The sequence below is a fragment of the Ceratotherium simum genome, chromosome 10 (assembly GCF_057802395.1).
Source record: "Ceratotherium simum simum isolate JZ-2026a chromosome 10, ASM5780239v1, whole genome shotgun sequence".
Taxonomy (NCBI): Eukaryota; Metazoa; Chordata; class Mammalia; order Perissodactyla; family Rhinocerotidae; genus Ceratotherium; species Ceratotherium simum.
In genome coordinates this window covers 672,493-694,901 of record NC_141909.1, presented here as the reverse complement: position 1 = coordinate 694,901, position 22,409 = coordinate 672,493, and the positions used below count along the sequence as shown (strand labels likewise).

The 22,409-nt window shown below is 58.4% G+C and overlaps 1 protein-coding gene and 1 pseudogene across 2 annotated transcripts; one reads left to right on the top strand and one right to left on the bottom strand.

Moving 5' to 3' along the window:
- LOC101403648 (alpha-1-acid glycoprotein-like) lies at window positions 1–3,255 on the bottom strand. 2 transcript variants are annotated; one of them, XM_087435753.1, is made up of 6 exons: window positions 3,115–3,255; window positions 2,583–2,725; window positions 2,337–2,407; window positions 1,438–1,545; window positions 1,189–1,292; window positions 1–123 (listed from the first exon to the last, which is right to left on the bottom strand). In XM_087435753.1, exons 1-6 carry the CDS (start codon window positions 3,226–3,228, stop codon window positions 37–39), a joined length of 627 nt encoding a protein of 208 aa, XP_087291879.1. In that variant the 5' UTR covers window positions 3,229–3,255; the 3' UTR covers window positions 1–36. The 2 variants fall into 2 exon arrangements, with proteins under 2 accessions (XP_087291879.1, XP_087291880.1); XM_087435754.1 differs by lacking the exon at window positions 1–123 and adding an exon at window positions 140–673.
- Window positions 3,256–5,689: 2,434 nt separating this feature from the next.
- LOC101403903 (microtubule organization protein AKNA-like) lies at window positions 5,690–11,793 on the top strand (annotated as a pseudogene).
- The last annotated feature ends 10,616 nt before the right edge of the window (window positions 11,794–22,409 follow it).

Sequence of the window (22,409 nt, the reverse complement as noted above, 5' to 3'; positions counted from 1 at the left end):
CGGGCGGGGTGAGGACGGGCCCCAAGCCCCCCAGTCCTAACCCAGTGCTCTGTCCTCCTGGGGCTCCTCCTCTGTCTCCTTCCTTTCCTCCTCGTGCTGCTTCTCCAGCAGCCCACACTGGTCCTGGGAGACGGGGAGAGGAGAGCACAGTGACGGGGAGGGCAGGGGGCCCGGGGGGGAGACGGAGTAACCTGTGGACTATGGTCCCGGCCCGGCTCTGCCACTTCTTGGCTGGGTGACCTTGGGCCAGTCACTTTCCCTCTCTGAGCCTCAGCTTGTTCACCTCTAAAATGGGGCCTCAAACCCTTAAGAACAGATGGCGTTTCCCAAGCCCTTATGACCCGCCAAGCCCTCATGCTGACCCCCTGGATCCCTCACCCCGATCTGCAGATGGTGCCACTGAGGCTCAGGGCGGCCGTGTGGTCCCCGAGGTCCCCCAGCTGGGAGATGGGGGGCGGGCTGCAGGCCAGGGACCAACCCCAGTGCCTGTGTTCATAAGCTCTTTCCCAGTGTTCCTGGGGACGAGGGATGATTTGTGCCACTGGTGGCCACAGGAGGTGACCTCGGGGGACAAGCCGATGGAGAGGTTTTCATGTTAATGATCATGGGAGTATTTCACGTACATCCACAGACGTGTACCCAGCTCGTCCACTCTGGGATCTGACATTGTTGCCTAGGACAGGACCAAGTGAAGCTTTTGTGTCACACAGGTTTAGGGAAGGGATTCAGGAGATGCTCTCACAGGGAATTCTGGGTTAGAGCAACAATCGGGACGGTGGTCCTGGGCATGCTGCAGCCTGGGTGACACTGAACCACACACCAGCTCCCCTTGCCCAGATTAAAGCCTGGGGTGTGGCAGGCTTTTGTAAATGCTAATTCCCTGTGTGTCTCTTTCCCAGGTTCCCACCGCCACACCTCAGCTGTGCTGTCACCTCTTTGGTCTTTCCACTCCCCCACCTGCTCTGGCATCCTCCCTCACTTCCAGTGACTTCTCCTCCTGGGCCCTCGTCCACCCCAATGGGCCTCTGGGAAACTCAGCTGTCCCCGCAGTGAGGCAGGGGCTTCAAAGCAGGATATCTGGCCTCGCTGTGCAGCCTTGGCTGGCAGCTTTCCCTCTCTGGGCCCCTGGGGCTGCCCAAGGTGGGACCACCCTCAGGGTGGGCACTGCCCAGCCCTCCTTCTATTCACCTTTTCGACATCTGCATATATAATTTCCGACTTGTCCAGGCCCATGCACTTGATGGCTTCATGGAACTCACTCCATTGCTCTGGGGTCACCTCCGGCATGTCAGCTGCAGGAGGCGGGAGGGAACTGGGTGAGGATGCTGGGGGTCCTGGGTGGGAGGCCGGGGAAGGCTGGGGTTCTGGGGGCCCATCCCCAGGTGTGGGTGGTCCTGGGATGAGGCCGGGGTGGGTGAGAGGTGGAGGGGTCCCTACCGTAGAAGGAGAGCCCCACGTTCTGCTCATCTTCTGGGAAGTAGGCAAACATGAAGGTCCTGGGGTCCTTGGTGAGCCACACGTAGGCAACATGTTCTCTGCCATTCTCTAGAGGAGGGAGCCTGTGGTGAGACCACGGGGACAGCACCATGGCTCCCTTCTCACAGGCGAGGACACTCTGCCCAGTGCCACACGGCCGATCGGGGAAGGCCAGGGGCTCACCTGGGCCCCGTGTCCCATCTCCTACCGCATGCCAGACCTTCGCGGAGCATGTCACTCATGTGGAATCAGAGGAGTCTTTCTCCCCATTTTACAGAAGAGGGAAGTGAGGCCCCGAGAGGAGCCTCGGGCTGCTACGTGCTGTTGGTTCAAGTCCTTCGGCATTTGTATGCTTCTACTATGTGCCCTCTCTGCAGTGATGGCGATGGTGTGGGTGAAGTCACTGCCTGCACAACACACAGGCTGCCACCCTGAGCTCCCAGAGGATGAAGAGTGGGTGAGAGAGAGGCTGCAATGAGCCACCGGTGGGTTTGAATCCTAGTTCTCCTTGCAAGCTGTGTGACTTCGGGGAAATAACTTGACATCTCTGTTTTTCTGTTTCCTCATCTGATCCTTATAATGTCCTCCTAGGGTTGTTTGTGAGTATTAAGTGGGTTAATTCATGTCAAGTGCTTCAAAGTGCCTGGCACGAAGTCAGAAATCAAAACTGATGGCCGTTATTACTAATTATTGCAGTGTGCAAGCAATGGGATGGTGGAGATAGAAGAAGTGGGCCTGTCCCGTATTCTCTGTGCCCAAAGCCCCCGGGGCTTTAGCCCCAGCCCCCCCTCCTATAGGCTGACCCACCCACGTCCTACTGCTTCCACTCAGCAGCCCTGTGCCCGAGGGCTAGCCCTCACCGTGTTTGGATATGGTCCCACGCTCCCGCTGGACAGTCAAGATGCCGGCTTCGTAGACGCACTTGTTCCCCCTGAAGCCAGGCAGAAGGGGGAGAAAAGCAGTAAGTGGGTCAAGGGGAAGTGGACCATCACTCGTCACAGTCACCAGGGGCGGGAGTCGAGGGTGACTGGAGTCAGCCCTCCCCTCTCCACGGGTGGGACGGCCTAGGCCAGAAGCTGGGGCTGGGGCAGCGTGTGGGGTCTCACGTGGTCAAGTACTGCCTGAGCTGTATCGTGTCCTCCGCGTAGTTGGGGGCAAAGTAAAAGAAGGCCGCCTGATACATCTTAGCCGACTCCTTGTACTCAGGGTTGCGCAGGGCTGACGCGATGTAAAACCACTTGCCAGAGAGCTGGGGGAGAAGCCAGGAGCAGGTGATGGAGGCTGGGAGTGGATCGTCGGTGGTGAACTGAGACACGACTCTGCAGATCTCTCCTCCAGTTTGCACACAGGGGACTGGGGCCCAGGTGAGGAGGGGGTGTGCAGGAGCTCATGCTGAGCATCAGGCATCTCCCCCACCCCGGGCGGCCCTCTTTCCCAGGACAGAATCATCCCCTGCTGAGGGACCTGGCAACGAGGCTTCTGAGTGTGGAGGCTGAGGAAAGCCTCTGGAGGCTGGTCAGAATTTCTCCCCAGGCCCCAGGAGAGAAAGGGCAGAGTCAGGAGGAAGGCTGAGCACAAGCCAACAGGGGAAAGGGAAGCCCAGAGAGGGAGGCAGCTGCCCACCGGCCCAGCACTCACCCGAACCAGGGTGACGTCAGTGATAGGTGCTGCCCTGAACTTGGCACACGCTGGGCTCTGGGCGTCCAGCAGAGGAAGGAGGCTCAGGACGGCAAGGGCCCAGGGCAGCGCCATGCTGAGAAGGGGGGCACCTGGAGCCAAACAGAGCTGGTGGTTGGAGGGTGCAGGGACCTTTATAAGGAGCTGTGGGCGGATGTGACACAAGCTGGAGATGGGGAAATGCCTTACACAAAACCTTCCCTCCTTCCCTGAAATCTAGCTGTGGGCAAAGCCTCTAAGACCCAGGTCTAATCTGGGTCCCTGACCTGGGGGGTTACAAGAGCCTGAAGGTCTGGCTGTTCAAGGTCGAGGTGGGTGTGGGCTGGACGGATATTTGTCAACATGTGGGTTTCAAAAGATGGGCCTCTGAGCAAGCTCTCATTTTCATCCAACTCCTGTCCCACTGAATTGAGAGAGACCCAGCCATAGATCAAATGTTGAAGGCAGCTTAGAGCTCCCTGGCTCCAGTGGGGTGTAGGGGGAGATGGGCTGGGGGAGGGGTTTTGGGGTGGGGGGAGGGCAAACAGGGATTCATTTCAACTGAGTGTGGTGACAAGTGTGACACAGCAAAAGTCCAGAGGGGCCCGACTCCCAGGAGGCAGGGACGCTTCCCAAAGAAGGGGGCATCCATGCTGAATGTCTGTTTCTAGGAAATGTGTTGCTTGAACCATCTCCCAACATCCACAACAGGAAGTTATCCCTGTGTGGTCTCCACCCCCTGCTATGCGAGCAGGGAGCTGCCTCTCTGTCCCCTGACACGTCCCTGTCCTGGAGCAGCGCCCAGCGCACGGGGCCTCAGGAACCAATGCGGATGAATAATTCCACTGCCCTTTTGCGTTTCTACCTGAGGGCTCAAATCTTCATCCACGTGAATAACTACTTTCAAAAAGTATTATTACGGTGTGCTTACCATTTTGGATTCTTATTCATTTTGTATATTTTCAATAATTTTTCATGTTTCGGTGAAGTTGGTAGCTGTGATTTGAATGGATACATAACCTTTCATTTGCTTCCTAGATTCTAACTGACAGAATCATGTCCTCTCTTGTATCTGTAGTGTTTTGTTTTATGTTTTCCAGCTCTATTGAGACAGAATTGCCGATAGCATTTGATACTGTGATTTTGTCCCTCTGATGATAAGCATCAGAGAGAGACCAAATTGCTTTCCAGAAATATGGTACCATTCAAGAGAGAGAAAAGCATGTGTGGTGTGTAAATAGCCAGAAACTGGAGACAATGCTAATGTCCATCAACAGGAAAGTGTTAAAACAAATTGTGGCCTTTTCACACAGTGGGATATTACTTAGCAATAAAAAGGAATGAGCTACTGATACGTGTAACCACATGAATGAATCTCCAAAACATTATGCTGAGCAAAAGAAGCCAGACTTCATAGAGCACATACAGTAGGATTACATTTATGTAAAGTTCTAGAACAGATAAAACTAATCTATAATGATAGAAATCTGATCACTGGTTGCCCAGGGCAAGGAGGAGGGTTTGATGCCAGAAGGCGCGGGAGAACTTTCTGAAGTGGATGCGATGCTCTGTATTTCATGGGGGCGGTGAGGACACATGCGATGCACACCTGTGAGGACTCAGTGACCTGTAACCCACAGTGTGTGCGTTTCATCGTGTGCCAGTTACACCTCAACTAAGTCGATTTAAAAACAGAGAAAACAAACACAGGACAAATCAAAGAACACTGACAATTTTTGATGCTGTGCCGATTTGACAGTACACAGGCGAGTCTCTTTCTCCGCATCTGGCCTGAACTGGAACTTCCCTTCTTTTCTGTCTGTTTGGCAGCTCAGTTAGTGTTTTGAATTTGCATTGTTCCAATTTGAGTCTTGATAAATGACGGGTTTTTCAGGAGGGAAGAGCGTGGGTGACAGAGAGCGTGGGACAGAAGGACCTGGAAGGTCTGTGAGGTGGGGCGTGTGATGGCCTTGGGGTGACCAGGGAAGATGCTGGAGAGGTTGGCGGGAATCCGAGCTTGCAGGACAGGGAAGCTGGGCTGAGGAATTGCTGTGGACTCTGGGGTGTTGGGGAGAAATTGCAAGATTTTAAGTGTGTGAGTGGTGAGTAGTCAGATTTGTTGTTTAGATAACCACTCTGTCTGCAGAGGGAGGAAGGGAGGACAGAGTAGGGCAGTGGGTGGGGAGGGCAGGGAAGGCGGCTGCAGTGGTCCAGCTGTGAGAGGATGGAGAGGGGACTGATGCAGGCACCGTTTATTTCCAGGAGAGGCTGAGCGTTGGGGGGACACCACCACCATTAGACCCGGGCTATTAGGGCTCCTGTCAGAGCCCAGAGCTTTAGAGGGTCCACCCCCCACACACACAGTTTATTAAAGAACACATAAGCACCTCTGTCACTTGGGATCTGGTGCCTGGGACTGGCACAGAGCGCCCACAGCCCTAAACAACCTTTCTCACAACCAACAGTGTTCAGACCCCAGAGGAACAATTCTTTGCATTTTGCACTAATCCTTGAAACATCAGCTGCTGTAGCCAACCGTCCTGAGCCTTTGTGGAAGATGCTGCTGCCGATACAGGAGACAGACGCTATTTCAGAGTTCAGGGAGGATTTGAGGAGACTTCAGGTAAGAGAAGAGACAAATTAATTACCTTTTTAATTCCTCCCTCTTAGCATACAGGCAATACATTCTTGCAACATCAGGTCCTGTTTCCCAGTAACACGATGAGTCTGTTTTCCTGCAACGTGAGGTTGGGGAGGGCCTCCCGGGGGGGGGGGGCTGGGCCCAGAGAAGGTGTTCACTGAACATTCGTGAAGCCATGAAGGTCCATCCCAGGACAGCGAGAGCGATTTTAGCAGGGGAGTGGCGCGGTCGGGTTTATGTTCTAGAGAGAGTTCTCTGGCCGCTAGGAGGTGAGAATGGAGGCCCAGAGGCTGCTGAGAGGCTGCCTCACCCGGGCGAGATGGTGGGGCCGATGGGAGGTGGGGGGGGGATCTGAGCAGAGATGTTTAGGCGTCGGACCTACAGGACTTGGGAGCTGGTTAACTTTCGGGTTGTTCAGGGAAGGAGAAGGGTCTGGAATGACTCAGATTTCTGACTGGCTGACAAGTTGGTGCTGATGCAGAGATGGGGACCTCAGGAGGGGAGTAAGTTTGTGGGAAAGATGAATTTGAAGTGCCAGCTGTCAATCAACCACTAAAGATTAAGTCAGGGAGACTGAGATCCTGATAGGAACAACACAGAGAGGTCATGTGACACCCACGTGGGTGTCCCAAGTCTCGGCCCTCGTTCAGCAGCCTTTGGCCTGAGACACGGCCCCGAGTTGCCCTCGGTCTGTATGCAGCACGGAGCCTGGGCCCTCCTCCCAGGGGTTGAGTGGTGAGGGTGCTCTCCTCAGCGCCCCCACAGTTGCCGTGAAACCCCCACAGCATCTCCCTGGGGATGGAGGGGACCACTGCCCTGGGGGCAGAGAGAGGTCCCCGCTCCCTCTGGTCACTCATCTGAGAGCTGGAGGTGGCACCAGAAAACACTCACCCCCGAGTCCAGGGCTACCAGGCAACAGTACCCCTGAGGGGGCCCCGCCCCAGCAGCTGCCCAAGGTGGAGATGGAGAGCCTGGCTCACCGGGGGACGGCCCTGCCCAGCCCAGAGCCTGACGCTCCGTGTGTCGGGGGGTTTTGTGTAGGGCGTCTGGGGGATTGTCTGCCACAATGTCGGCACTGCCCTCAGAACGGGACACTGGAGATGCAGGAGCCGGGGAGAGAAGTGCCAACGGGATTGACTCCCCAGCAGCTCATACAGGTCCCATAACAGGCGGGCTGTGTTTGGGGTTCCACGGGGATGACAGCAGCCTTGCAGAGGGGCCCCGGCATCTTCCCGCCTGCTCACGTTCGGGTGGTGATGGCAAGAACCGTGTGTCTCCTTGTCCTCTCTCCATGCACGGCCCTTGACTCGGCTCCCTCTTGGAGCCTGGAGTCTGTTCAGTAAGGTTCCCTGAGCATCTCTGAGGTGTAAGGATCTCGGGGTGTAAGATGGGGCCTGCTCCTCACCTGCCAGGGGCTCACTCTCTGGTTGGGAGACAGATGGACCAGCATCTTCTCCCAGGAGTGGAGAGGTGGGCTTGAACAATGTAGGGAATGTTTGGGGGACCCCAGGATGGGGGGCTGAGTCAGGGCAGGAAGGAGCTGGCCTGGACCGACACAGACAAATGTGGAGGAGGGGAGGGCAGCCCAGGGGCCGAGGAAGGGCAGAATTCAAATTCTAAGGTGGAGCTGGAGCCAATGCCCTCCTTACTCTGCAGCCTCACCCTGTCTTGAGAAATCGTCCCTGGGTTTCAGAATAGCTTCTCAGAGGCCCTGCATGTTAGGTTGGGTAAACCTCCAAGAAAGTTCTTCTCTGCTCACTGGATGTGCAGGGACATGAACTCAGAGAGGGGTCAGGAGATGTAGAAAGAAAAGTGGCGCACAAGGAAGTTCTAGAGTCATTTGACCCCAGTTGGCCCCGGTGCCTACTCGAAAGGGTTAAGGACGGGGTTATCCGTGCTGCACTCTGGGGCAGCTGAGCTCATCCTGCGTCTCCTCTTTGTTGCTGTCTCCACACCCTGCCCCAGCCAGGCCATCCTGGAGCTGCTGGAGGAGGTGTCGCGGCTCGTGTGTAGCTGGAGGACAGCCTGCACCAGCCGCCCCAGGGCAGCTCAGCGCGCCCAGCGTTTGCCTTCCACGGCCCGCCTGGGCCCGGGACGGGCCAGCAGAGTCCTTAGCCGCCTGGGGCTCCCACTATGGCAGGTGGATGACCCCAAAACTCCGGCCCCTGTGCCCTGGTGGCAGCCACAGAGAGTAGACCTGGCCGGCCTCTGGGGGTCTCCTCAAACATGTGGACTCAGGCACGGCCACACCCCTCTCTCACTCGTTCACTCCGTCATTCATTCACTCTGACATTTTTTTCCTGAGTAATATTCGATGCACACAAGAATACATTAAACGTGTGTGTCAATAATAAAGCTGCATACAATGGATATCCCTGAACTCTCCACCCGACTCTAAGCTGGAATATTTCCAGGACTCTCTCCCTCTCACCCACTCACTTGGTCCTCGTTCATTTATGATGACTTATAAAATCAGCTCACTTTGCAGTGTATCTGTGGCAGGGCAAGACGGTGAGGATTTTATGGACACTGTCTCGCTAATTCTTCTAACAACCCTCTGAGGTAATTGCTCTTCTTATCCCCATTTGACAGATGAGGAAACTGAGGGTCAGAGAGGCTCAGAGCCGTTTTCTGTTATTCTGACTACGGGGTGTTTGGTGTGGACTTCTGTGCCCTCCTCCTCCCAAGTTGTTATAAGCATTTCTCTGGGGGGCCTTCTCACTGCTCATCCTTAAAGACTGCATAAGACGTCATCCAGCGACATCCTCTCTCCCTCCCTTTTGCTAGTAAACCCACAGAGAGATGGTCCGGTGAGCCTGGAGGCGCCAAGCAAGCTGTCCCTGCAGGGAGGCGGCAGGCCAGGTCCTCCTTGGTGACTTGGGAGGTGCCCCGACTGTCCCTGAGTAAGTGACCGCCTGCCAGAGCTTATTTCTGGAGGCCACAGTCTGGGCTTGTCAGCTCAGTGGTCGGGGATCACAGCAGGAGCCTTGGAAGAAGCATCGAGAAGGTTTCTGTGAGTCTGTTGGAGGCAGTGGTGATGCTCTGTATAAGTCACTGTGTCTGTGAGGACTTTGCGTGTACCTCGTCTCGCTGAATCTCCACTGCACGATGGGTCCTGCTGTCCACGCTCTGCAGTTAAGGACCCCAAGCCTGAAAGCGCAGAGGACGCGGCTGCAGGACATGGCTCTGGAATCGGTGCCTGGGGTCCAGCCCCAGCCCCTCCTTCCTGGCCCTGTGACCTGGCCAGGTTGCTTCCCTGCTCTGTGCAGTTGAGGGACAGCTAGCAGTGTGGTAATAACAGCACCCCTCCTGGGGTCGTCGTGAGGGTGCCTGGACGGCGCCCGCCCGTGTCCAGACCAGCGCTCAGGACAAGGTTGGGGTGTGAATATGTCTACTGTTGTCACCGAGGGGCAGTCTGATTAGACACGCCCACGCCCAAGCTGGGGGACCCCCAACCCCGCCCCTGCGCTCTGACGCTCCTCTCTTTCCACCCTAGCTTCTGAATCTGAGCCCACCTCCGCACGGCTATTCTCTGAGAAGAGCAGGACGCCCAAGGACAGCCCACAGACAGCTCGGGATGGAGTGAGAGGGGTGGGCAGCCCTGGACAGCCAGACCGGGTCACCTTCCGGGGCCAATACACAGGTGGTGAAGGGAGGGCAGCGGTGGCGCAGTCCCTAGGGTGGTCTCCTCTGTCCTGAGAAGCCTTTCCATTCATCCAGTGGGCCGTTCAAATACTACCATTTTCTATGTGTTCTGTGTTACGGAAAACATTCAGGAGTGATACCTCCATGAACCTCGGTGCATTTGTTCATTCATTCATTCAGCAAACAGTTTCCGATGCCTCCCCTTCCCCAGGGGCCAGGCTTCGTTCTGGGGAAGCCCATTCAGCTGTCAATCATACAGAGGTTGATGAACTGCCTGCTGTGGCAGGACCTGGGCTGCAGGGGGAACATGGCATCATTTACTCCTGGCCGACCTTCAGGCCTGAGTCCCCAGAGGCCCCTGGGTCATGAACCAGGCACCGGGCACATAGTCAGGCTGCAGATGACACACAGGAGGGTTTCAAAGTGCTTAACATGAAAACATATGGATATGGCCCCTCCTTCCACGAATCTGAGGGCAGAGCGGAGAAGACAGGAACAAATAGGCAGTGATAGCCGCTGTCTGGGTTACTATACACGTAGGTGAATTGCAGACGCGGCTCTCCCCCCGCCTCACCCGTGGGGGTGGTTAACCTCAGAGCCACAGGGCTGGGGGCTGGGGACAAGGGGCCACAGGAGACACATATCTGCCCCGGTGGAGCGGACAGAGGCCAAGGAGGTGGAAGTGAGAGGGTCCCAGTGCACACACAGAGTGGGACCCCCCACGGCCCAGGAGGGAAAGCAATCCGATCAGCAATCGGGCGATTCTGAAGGTCTCATTTGAGACCCAGGGATGGACGAGGCGGGGGATGGTGGGGCTGGGTGAGGACCCGAGAGTCTGTCAACTGTCGAATCATGTGGAGCGGTTACAGCTGCCAGGTCCCATGGACACAGCGCCGTCCAGTTCTCCCAACAAGCTGTGACCCCCGCACTGTGACTGTGTCCAGTCTACAGCCCCTCAGAGCACAGGGAGGAAACACCACTGACCCCAGGCCCCAGCCCTTCCAATCCCAGCCAGCAGGTCTGGGTCTGGGGAGGAGCTCCACTCTGTCGTTGCTGATCCCGTCTTCCTGGGCTGCTGTCCCATCCCGACCCAGCCTGTGTGTCAGGAGCCAGGCAGCTGGTGCCTACATAGGATCTGAGATGAAGCAGAGCCTGAGAGAGCTTACAGTAAACAGACGCATGTTTAATGTGTATATGTGCATGCACGCTTATACATACATATTTATGCACATATATCACGTGTGTGCACACAAGAGAAAAGAGAGCCTGTGAAACCCTCTGGAGGAGGAGAGAGACCATCACACTCACGGCTCCCAGTTCCACGTCCATCCAGGGAGCCGAAGCTGACTGTTCTGGTTTCGTCCCCAGGCTAGGAGGACCGTGTTCTCACCCCCAAGACTGTCCCCAGAGGCAGTGGCACAGCCTCCTGTCCCCACTGCCAGCCCGTCAGGACCTGGGACGCAGGTGAGGGACAGTCCCTGGAGAGGCATCCAGGACAGCAGGGCTGCAGCTTCTTCTCCGGGGGAGGCCACTGGGCCACCGTGGGCCTGCCCCTAGCTCAGAGCGGGGTCAGGGCACAGACAAGGGGACAGGGTTGTTCTGGGCTTCTCGGCCCTCCAGGATGTCCCGCCCTCACACCTATTGCTCCAGGGGCTGCTGCCTGAAGCTGCCCTCCTTGACTTTGACGTGGAGAAACAATGGTCATGATTTAAGACGTCCCTAAGGGTCCTGATGGGGGGTGCCAGTCCTCCATCCTCCCTCCACTCATCCTTTCCCCCAAACCCAACAGGGAAGAGTAGTGGGGGGACCAGTGGCCTGAGAATAGGGGCACCGAGTTCTAGTCCCAGTTCTGCCTCTGACTTGCTGTGTGACCCTAGACAAATTCCTTAACTTCTCTGAGCCTCACGCTCCATATCCGAGCTGGGATCGGGGAGCACAGGGTGGGGCTGGGGAGTGTGTAACTCAGCCTAGGGGGGTGGAAGGGCTTTCTGGAGGTGATGGCTGCTACTCTCATCACTCCTTCATTTTACCCTGGCCAATTAGTCCACCTCGTGGAGCCTCAGTTTCCCTGTCTGTAAAATGGGCGAGAGATGAGAATAGCCAGGCCAGTGGCGTGTTGGATCTGATAAAATAATGCGTGAAGGCCCTGAGCAGAGAGCCTGGTCATTCAAGGCTGACTCACAGTCACGGTTGCCATGGATACTGTTGTCTCCTCGGCAGAGGTTCCTGAGGGCAGCCCGGTGCTGTGGGAGTCCTGTCTGGGCCTCCAGGCCTGAGGGTTCAGATAGAATCTCCTCCTGACGGCTCTTCCTCCTCTTCCAGGCAGCGCTGCCACCAAGGACCCACCGGGCCCGTCTCCCGCTGATGCCCTGTGATGTCCCCTGTGTGGTTGAGTTGGGAGCCCCCAGAGGGGCATGGCCTGGACTCAGCCACCTCTGGTAGAACAGAGGCTCAGTCTCCTCTCCAGCCAGCCCCCAGCTCTCCTGGACGGGGGTGCGGGGCCCGGGGCGGGATTAGCTGGGGCGGCTGCTCTCCCCGTCTCGGACGGAGCAAACTGGGCTGCGGGTTAATTCCCCAGATCGAGTCACCCCAGCGTGGGGGCTCAGTGTCCAGTCTACGGATCAGGGCTGGGTGGATGCTCTGTTCTCTGCTAGATCCTCCCGAGGGGCCAGGCTGGGTCTCTCTGTGGGGTCCCTCCCCGACAGAGGCAGAAAGGGCCTCCACGAGGAGATGCGCACCTGCCACTTCCAGCCCCAAGCAGAGAAGCCAGCGGGTGGGATCACCGCCCGGCCGCCCCCCGCACTGTGATATCTGGCCGCCGCACCCTCAGCACCAGCCCTTCCCGCCTTTGCCTACGTCTCCTCGCTTCCCGTCGTGCCTCATCCGTCAGGCACTGTGCAAGCACCTTCCCTTCTGACCCTCCCAGCCTCTCTGTCTGTGGGTGATGTGCAGAACAAGCCCAACACTCGTGTAGTCACTCAACAAACCCTGAATGCACCCTGTGTGCCAGGGAGAGTGCTTGGCCCTGGGGAGCCAGCAGTGAAGGAGCCTGGCAGAAGGCCCTGCCCTCTAGGAGCTTTCAGCCTCAGGGGGATCTAGAACCCTCTGTCTTCCATTTCCTCATGGGTCTTCTCAGTGAGCAAGTAATGCACACTCACTTTTTTTTTTATATAGGTCATAATAGTTTATAACATTGTGAAATTGCAGTTGTAGATTATTATTTATCGGTCACCATATGTATGTGCCCCTTTACCCCTTATGCCCACCCTCCAACCCCCTTCCCCTCTGGTAACCACTAAACTGTTCTCTTTATCCATGTGATTGTTTATCTTCCACATATGAGTGAAATCATGAGGTCTCTGTTTTTCTCTGTCTGGCTTATTTCATTTAATATAATACCCTCGAGTTCCATCCTTTGCCACAATGCATCCATTGTTGCAAATGGATGATTTTTCTCTTTTTTATGGCTGAGTAGTATTCCATTGTACATATACACCCCATCTTCTTTATCCATTCATCAGTCGGTGGACGATTGGGTTGCTTCCACACCTTGGCTATAGTGAATAATGCTGCAATGAACATAGGGGTGCTGTGTCAGCTGTCCCCCCAGCACCTCACCTGGAGCCCCAGCCTGAAGCTTCACCACCGCCCCCCACGCTGCTGGCTCTGTCGCCTGGGTCCCCACGCACGTCGCACGTGCCCCAGCCTGCTGGCCCTCGATTCACGGGTCTGTGAGTCGTCCCCGAACTCCTGACAGCAGGGCTGTCCTGGTCCCCAGTGTCCCGAAGCTTTGCTGAGCGGCGCAGAGCAGGCTCCCTGAGTTCACGCGGCTTGAAGCTCCCGCGGGAAGAGATGTGGTGCTTGATTCAGGCCTGAAGGGGTGGACCAGGACGTCAGATGCGGGACAGCTACATGGCGCCGCAGAGGACGAGCAAGACGTGAGGAATGGCTGCGGCACGGACCTTTCAAGGGAGAGCAGTTAGGAAGGAGTCTCGCCTCGGTTTGTTTCAGCAACAGACACAAAATCCAACACATGTATGCGTCCTGGATTGCACGCACTGTGGTGGGAGTGTGCAGAAGCAAGGACGGTGACCGCCTCTTGGGACCGTGATCTCGGGCGGAGACACGAGTGCGCGGTGCAGGCGCACTGGGCAGTGACTCGGCAGCGCGGGCCAGACAGCCGGGTGGCGCGGAGGCTGCGGGAGGAGTTTGATGCTGGGTGGTCTCCATGGCCTCTTGGGAGAGGCGTCCAGGCTGGACTTGCAGGTGGTCAGAGGTCGGAGTGCTGTGCACCAGGTTTCCCACAGCTCTCCGCCTGAGTGGAGTCGTGGCTCTGCAGAAGTGTGGCTCTGCCGCATCGGGTGACAGGTGAGCGAGGTGACCCGAGCAGAGACCCTGAGGGGGCCCCTCGTGCCCCTGGAGGAGGGTGGCGGCAGTCCCTGCGTCTTCCTCGGAGCACTAATCCGTGGCGTGGTGACGGGAGATGCAGTTGGAGCCCATGGGCAGACACGCTGCCCACACGTGCCTGGAGACGGGTCCTCCAGGGCAGCATGGAGGCCACGACCTCTGCTTTGTTTCCTGCGCCTGAAAACAGTGGCCCCGTGTCAGAGCCCGGAGGGTGGGGGTGGTGCTCAGACTCAGGACCACCTGCAGGGCCGAGTGAGCAAGGCCACGGTGCCAAGAGCCGGGTGTGGGCGTGGAGGGGGCCGTGGCCCCAGGTGAGGCCGAGAACCTGCGTGGCACGTGTATGTGGCTCTTGCAGACCAGCCACGGCAGGTGTTCCAGGAGCGGGCAGGTGAAGCGACCAGGGCGAGGGCGGGTGCGGGTGCAACAGGAGGGGAGACGGCGCTGGCGTCCTTGTCTGTGGACGTCCTCTCCCCGCTCCCCTCGGACATCACGCTGCTGTCCAGCCCTTGGTGGGCAGCCGGAGTGTGAGGGTGCTCCTGCAGCCGCAGGGCCCGAAGTCCACACTGCGTACCCGTGTGGCCAACTGTACCCCACCCTGCCACCCAACACGGCTGTCGCCTGCGGCCCCCGGGCTGCTTTTCTCCTGCGTGATTCCGGCGCCAGCCCCCGCCCCTATACGTCCTTATTAACCTGGGGAGTTAGCCAAGCCCGGCTCACCCGCTTCTTCATCCTGGGCATCTTCTCCCGCTCCCGCGGTCCCACCGGCCCCTCCCAGGCCGCACACCATCCCCCGCTTCCCGCAGAGCTCACCCTCTCCGCAGTCCGTCTGTGGCTGCACGGTCCGCAGGTCAACACCTTCAGAAAGCCCTTCTGCAGCTGCATCAGCAACATCTCTGGATTCTGCAGCACCAGGCCTGGACTGGAAGGAGGCACTGGGCTGTGAGGCCTGGCCACCAAGCTCGCCATGCTGGGTGACGGGCACGACGGCTGCTGCGTTTCCTCTTCTCTCCAGGAAGAAGGCAGCGCATCTGTCCCGAGAGCAGGTCAGGTCGGTGTCCTGCAGGCCTCCAGCGTGCCCGCCATGGAGAGTGAAGAGGCCCAGCTCTGCTTGGTGCGGGGATGGATCTGCAAGGTGGGGGCACCTGAGGAATTGAGAGGGGTTGGCTTCGGGCCATCCCCCCAGCCACTCCACACATGCCCCGCTGCCCGTGCTTCCTCAGGGAAGGGGGTCACAAGGGCTCGGTGGCTGAGCCCTGCCCCTGATGCCTGGGGCACCATGCCAGATGCCTGCTGACCTGCTCTTGAATGTGGTGTGAAGAAGCAAGGAGTGCTACCTGCATGTTGTCTAGAAATGTGATGATGACGCTGAGAGCCTGGCGTGGGCACCCCGGAGGAAGGGTGGTGCAGCCCTGATTAGCATGGGGGCACCACGTCCCTCCTCCCACATTGTCCTCGAGCTGCTCGCTGGCGGCCGGGGACCTTGCAGTGAGGCGGCCACCTGTCTCCTTGTAAACGTCTTGTGATGTGACATTTCTCACACACGGAACATGCCACAGCCACGTGGAGACGGTGGAAGACAAACCGGTCCTGGGGCATCGCCGAGGCCGTCGCCTCCGCGCGCCTCTCATCCCACCTCGCGTCCCCGGCACCCCGGACATGGGCCTCCCTGACAGCGTGTGTGGTCTTCCCGGTTTCACCGCCTTGATTGCCAAGTTGTGCCACACGTGTCTCCCTGGATCGCAGTTTCTAAGTCGCGTCCGTGGGCCGGACTTGCATCCATGACCTTTCACCGCTCTGTGACCGTCCCTTCCGGGAGGAGGCTCCAAGGCGCTCGTTTCCCCACGGTTTATGGTGTTGCGTGCTTCCCTTTGTTCCGAGGAACAGTTTTGGAAAGGCTCGTCTAGGGCAGAGGCAGGGGTCCCTCACGAGGGGCTGGCCCTGGGTGTCAGGGGTCTTTTCCCTCCCGTAAGTGGACGCAGAACCGCAGCCGTGTGTGCAGGTGTGGACGCGATGTGGCTCCTCTGGCAGCAGCGTCAGCGTTTCCCGGGGGTGGCCCAAGCCGTCGTCACGGTCCCCCGGGACCTCAGGCTCGCCACCACAGGGGGCTCCGATGGCTCACTCCGAGCGCTAGTCCCGAGGCGGGGCCGGGGGTTTGGTGTAAGGAGCAGTGTGGAGGCAGCCCAGGAAGAGCAGGCTGACGACGCTCGTTGTGCAGCCGCCGGACCACTGTGCACACTGCATCATTTCAATGGCTCAGCACGGTTAGGACGACTCAAGGGCTGCCCTTTGAGAGTCCCCGTCACCTGGCACCGCGTCTCTCAAGTTTTAGAGGACGTCGGAATACACAGAAGGCTTGTCCAAACCCAGAGTTTCAGATTCTGGTGGCCTGTGGGGGGTCGGGGTGCTGAGAATGCTCATTTCTGACAAATTTTCAGGCAGCGCTGATGTTCTTGGTCCGGGACCGGGCGTGAGAAGCAGTGGTCCAGCTCACAGTGACCCTTGCTGAGCGTTTGCTGAATGACTGAACAAGTGAACCCAGGGGGTGACGATAAAGGCCCCAGAGCCAGCAACAGAGCCAGTAACAGAGCCACCGCTGTGCTGGGCTGCCCTGAGGACCATTCAGCACAGTGTCTCAGACAGCAGCCTCCCGTGGAGGGTGATATCAGTCCGTGGATTGTGCCCAAGAGAGCGCACCCCCCCGGGGAGGGAGGTGCCGGCGCATGAACCTTTGGTTCGATTTTACCCGTTTGTGTCACATACGCATGTTCGTCACAGGAAAGTTTGAAGCCCCCAGTTTCAAGGAAGAGGGTCCAGGAGGGCATAAGAGGGCACTTCCTGGGGCGGGAGGGCCGTGGGCCCGTCGGTGACCAGGGCAGCAGAGGGCTGCAGGCCTTGGGAGAACTCAGGGGGCTCCAGGGTCTGAGCCGAGATGATGAGACAAGTGACCCGAAGTCGGGGCGTGCCTCCCTGGCTTCCAGCACCTTCCACCCCTTGTACCGGCACCGAGTGGGCCCCACAGTGGGCGTCCACAGCAAAGAAGGAAGAGTGGGCCTGGGGGCAGCTTGCTCCCTCGTTCTGGGAAGGCTGGGGAGCAGAGGCTGTGAGGGGGGCGGAGCTGGGCGCTGTCCAGTGACAGCCCGGCGTCCCCCAGCCTCGTGCCAGCGGGAGCCCCAGTGTCAGCTCGAGGCCTGTGGCTGGAGTCGCTCTCTCTTTACCATTGAACAAGACAATTTCACGGTTTATGAATGAGACGGAGCACAGTCTGGAGAAACAGCCTGAGCACTCGGGGTGCGTGGACGCGGGCGAGAGGGGCGGGGAGCCCGTCAGCTATCGTCTGAGGGACAGTTGTGAACACCAGGGGCAGCATAGCTCAAAATAGAAGGCTCTGAGAGGAGGCAGTCTTGTCAAGTGAAGCATCGCACTCCTGGGGCGGGGTGGGCGTGGAGGGAGACCCTGCAGAGGGTCTGTGTGTCCTGAGCAGAAGTTTACCTGAGGAGGGAGCCCCCGTCCGTGGGGAAGACAGCGCCGCTGTGCACTGGCCCCTCTTCTGGATTAGAGTGTCGCATGGGCGTGCACCCCTGCCATGGGCACTGGGCGGGATTCGAGATAAGGCTTTCTTCCTCCCGTCAATTCGCTTTTCTTCCCTCAGAGCGGACACTTCAGCATCCCGGGGTAGATGGGGCCGGTCCAGAGGACAGAGGTGGCTTGAATCTTCCCTGCTCTTCAGAGAACTGGGGGATCTACTGAGAAGGCAAGAGCGGGGTGGCTTTGCGAATGCAGAGGGAGAGTCGGGGAGCAGGCGCCCACTTCGCTGGAGGACAGGACCCAGCAGCCTCCGAAGGACCCCACGTCCATGGAGGAGCAGTGACTCGGGACGCTGGCCGAGGCTTGGCGCATACTAGGACGAGAGGAGAGCTCCCGCCAGCCTGGAGGGTAGACACTGAACCGGAAGACGAGCACTACGGACGGCTCGCGCTCTCGCCTGCCCTTCACCGGGATAGCCGGCACGGTCTCGCCTTGGCCACCGTGGTCCTGCAGAGTCAGGCGTGGACACTAGAGCTGCTGGAGGTTACTCGGTTATGTCGTCCTTTCCACGGTGGGAGCCACGTCAGGGTGAGGGGACAGTGGCCTTGCTAACCCAGCATGAGGCTGTGTCCTCTGCAGATTTGTGTAGTTTTGAATTAGTGTTGGTGCTTGCCATTTTCCCTCAAAACTTTCACTTGAAATGTGAAGATTAGACAGACATTAGAGAGAAGGAAGTCAGAGATGTCAAAGGAAACAGATTGACCCCAAACCTGGTTGGCCAGTTAAAAATGGAGAGTAACTTGAAATGAGGGAGTTTGATGATGGTCTGCGAGACGTGGGGACTTGCTGCTGATGTGAGATTGTAAAACATGAAGGCGCCCCTTTCCTTTTAACCGCTGTGTCCCCGTCAGCGAGGCTTCTGTCCCTGTGAGACACCGGCTGGGAATGGGAAACCCTGAGGCCTGGGGGAGGCTGTTGTCTGGTCTCCTCCTTCTACGTATTTGTATTCACCGTTGAAACCCCACTGACCCCAAAATTACCTGCAGCAGCACCATGAGAACTGAATTTCAAGGTTAAATGGAGGACAGTTGGCTCCCTTCTTCAGATTTCCAATTCCATGCCTTTTCTAGTTTTTTCCAGAGTAACAGATGAGCTGACGTTTCCCGTGAGACCGTGTGCGCCGCTCACACCTTCACGAGACGAGAACGGTGAATGCCAGCGGGTGCGCGTGCTGGAGTGTTTCCTCTCCGTCTTTCAATCCCACGCTCCCCCGGTGTTTGTCTGTCGGCCGCAAACAACCCCTTGGCATTGTGTCCATTTGAAGTAGCAAGCACAGACAGCCGCCGTCTCCGTTTTCGACTTCTCCAGGGTGTGTTTGACCCAGTTATCAGGGTCGGAACACACCGCGTCTGCTGTTTGCGGCGGAGTCTAATTCTGAGGTAACGTTTTCTTACTGCTTCCCTTAAAACCGATGGCTCTTGACACTCTCCTATGTTTATTCTGGTCCAGCCTCGACGCCTGGACCAACTCCCAGAGAATTTAGACCCTCGGGGGAGGGGGAGAAACAGGCGGGCCTGCCGGGCCACGACTGTGCGCCCTTCACTGACCAGTGTGAGGAGTCACCCGTGCAGCTTGTCAGGCCTGGACCCTCCTCCTGCCCACTGGGCTTGAGCTTCAGCCCACAGCCACCAAACCTGCTGGGCTCGGCCCGAATGGGATGGCCTGCCGGGTGCCCAGAAGCCAGGTGTTGTGTCCGTTCAAGCCCCTGCTCCAACACATCCTCCCACTGCAACCGGGGGTTAAATAATGTAAGTCTGTTCAAGTCGCCGCCTCAGAGGGACACAGCGTAGCCTGAAGGTGCTGCCAGTGGCCACGGAGGGGACCACATGAGCCAAATACTGGGGGCGGCTCTGATTCTAACCCACAGAAGGAGGCCCACGTGCGCAAGCTGTGCCCACGTGAACCGCTGGCTGGAGAAGGGACAGCTCTTCTTTCGGGAGAACCATCACGAATAGGTAATGGGGAGGGGGAAACTGAAAACCCACACTGACCGCTGAGACCAGACCGTGGAGGGACGCACAGTCAGAGGGGAGAGTGTGACCATGGCAGCCTGGCCAGGCTCCCATGTGGGAGAGAGAAGTTTTTACCTCGAGGGCACCGATCGGTGTGAGCGTAAGGTCATCCTCGGCCCCCTCGGCAGCCAGGAGCCCGGTGGGCAGTCGGCCGAGGTGCCGCAGCAGGACTGAAGGAGCTGACATGGTGTGTCACTGCACGGGGTCCAGCGGCAGCCTGTCTTCAGAAAGGCCACAGGCAAGCCAGCTCCTGGCACCGGCCGGCTTAGGGCCAGAACCCAAGTGTCCCTCCTCTGTGCTTCTTTCTCAGGTCTTCCCACTCACTTCAGTTCAGCCGACTTTTTCTTCTGAATACCTGCCACGTAAGGCTCCACACCACGTAAGGTGTAGACACCCCGAGGCTGAGCCCGGGAACGCTCTCCACACTCCCCGGCGCTTTGTAGAGGACGCACAGACTGAGGCCCCATGTGCAGGGCAGGGCACAGCCCCACACAAGGTCGGAGGAATGATATCGGGGTGGAGCAGAACCAGTGGAGGGAACAGGGGCGGAGCGTCTGGGTCTCGACGCCCATGTGGCCGGGAGCCCAGAGGCCTGGTTAGAGCATTGAGGGCAGCCAGCGGGGCCTCAGGCGCTAAGGGCCTTGTGGTGGATAAGACTGTGTCCCTGGGTGGCCCTAATCCCATGACTGGTGTCCCTGTGAGAAGAGGGAAATTTGGATAGAGATGCGGAGACGGACGGAGGGAAGAAGCCACGTGACCACAGAGGCAGAGACGGGGCAATGCCACCCCACACCAGGGAGCGCCAAGGACTGCCAGCAGCCACTGGCGGCTGGAGGAGGCAGGAAGGACCCCCCAGAGCTTTCAGAGGGAGGGCGACCTGATGGCACCTCCATCTCTGACTGCCGCCTCAGCCCTGGAGAGACGAGATTTCTGTTGTTCTAAGCTGCCCGGTTTGGGTGCTCTCTTGCTGTGGCCCCAGGACACTGACACAGGCCTCTTGTACCAGCTCAGGGATGCGGACTTTCTCCACTCCCAGCGTGGTTTCAGTGTGGCTGTGGGACTAAGTGAGACACTGTGTGAGGGGGTGACGGGGAAGCCCCTGGGCCAGCCTACCCCTCCAGGCTCAGTGAGGAGAAGGGCCCACGGGGTGGGCAGAGATGAGGCCCCAGCACAGGTGAGCCCCCTATGGTGAGGCCCTGGCACAGGCGAGCCCCCCCACAGGCGAGGCCCAAGGTACAGGTGAGCCCACCCCACAGGCAAAGCCCCAACACAGATGAGCCCCCCTATAGGCGAGGCGCAGGGTACAGGTGAGCCCCCCACAGTAGAGGCTCCAGGACAGGTAAGCACCCCCCTACAGGCGAGGCCCTGGCACAGGTGAGCCCCCCACAGGCGAGGCCCTGGCACAGGTGAGCCCCCCAACAGGCGAGGCCCTGGTACAAGTGAGCCCCACATAGGCAAGGCCTGGGGTACAGGTGAGCCCCCCACAGGCGAGGCCCTGGCACAGGTGAGCCCCTTACAGGTGAGGCCCCCACAGGTGAGGCCTGGGGTACAATTGAGGCCCAGGGTACAGGTGAGCCCTCCATAGGTGAGCCCCCCACAGGTGAGGCCCTGGCACAGGTGTGGCCCCCCGTGACTGCAGTGCTCCCCTGGTCACTGGAACACCAAAGCCCCGACCTCTAGGGAGCAGCCAGGCACCACAGGCCTGCTGGTGGGGATGCTGTCATCGAGTTGCCAACCATCTGAGGTGCATCGCGGTCCCCCCAGCTCCCTGTACCCACACCTGCTGCCCCCCCACGCGCAGCCTGATGTCTCACTGCTCAGGGCAAGTGGGGGGCTTGTCTCGGCGTCTCCACAGGGTGACGTGGGTGATTCCAGTCCTGGGGGCCAGGCCGGCTCAGGGAGGGAGGCCTCAGTCTTGGGATGAACTAGATCCCAAGGTCCCGGCAGCCCAGCGCTGGCGCCAGACTCCACGGGGCAACTCGTGGGGGCACCTAGGGCCCCCTGTGCCCTTCTTTGGGTGCCACCCCACAGAACCAGAGACCCAGAGACCAAGAGACCCAGAGAATAAACGATGAAAAAGCATTTTATTTTATGATTGCAATTGTCGTCTTTAAAAGGCACCTTACTTCCGTTAATGGCTTGGTGCTCAGAGCACCTTAGGGAGTCTGGGGTCCTTTAGTGACCTCTAGTGACCTCTGCTCTGGGCCAGTACCAGGCAAGGGACTTTCATTTGTTCCATGCGGTTTGTAATAACACTTGAGAGTTTAAAAAAATAAAGAGTTATTTCCAAATAGTGGCACTTCGTAGCGTCCTGTGTTCACTTCATCTTCAGTGATGTCCGAGATTCTCTCTTAGTTGAGCCACCTGCTAGTGTAGACGGCTGTGCAGGGCTCAGACACCTGCTGCTTTAATTCTGGTCCCTGGGCAGGTGTTCGGGTCGGGCCAGGGCAAGCTCAGAGGCCCTCAGCTGTCTCCAATGCAGCTCTGGTTACCTCCCATTGCTGGCACCTCCCACAGAAACAGCCCGGGGCCATGCAGCCACGTATCTGGGGCGGAAGCACCTGCTTAGGTTGCCCGTCTGTCTGGTTCTGTAGCTGACCGTTTCCTGCAGCTCCTATCAAGAGAGAGCCGCCGAGGAGGCAGAGGGACCGTCCTCTCTGTGGCCTGAGACTCGGACACCGTTGTCAGGGTGGGGCCCAGGGACTCCATTGACCTCATGGACCAGGTGCCATGTAAAGAACGACAGGGAGCAGGTGGGCTAATTTGAGGTCCTCTGGCAAACGAACCCGAATCGCCTGTTGGTGACACGCAAGCCTTTCGTTTCAGAGGTTTGGAGTTTCATCGTTGCCCCGTGGGGGTTGGGTTGATCATGTTAACATTTCCCGCTATCGGTGCCGTGCAAAACACTTTACATCGGAGAAATGGTGCAAAGCGCCCTGGGCTCTGTCTGGTGCCAGAGGTGCCACTGAGGCCGATGCGGGCGCCCA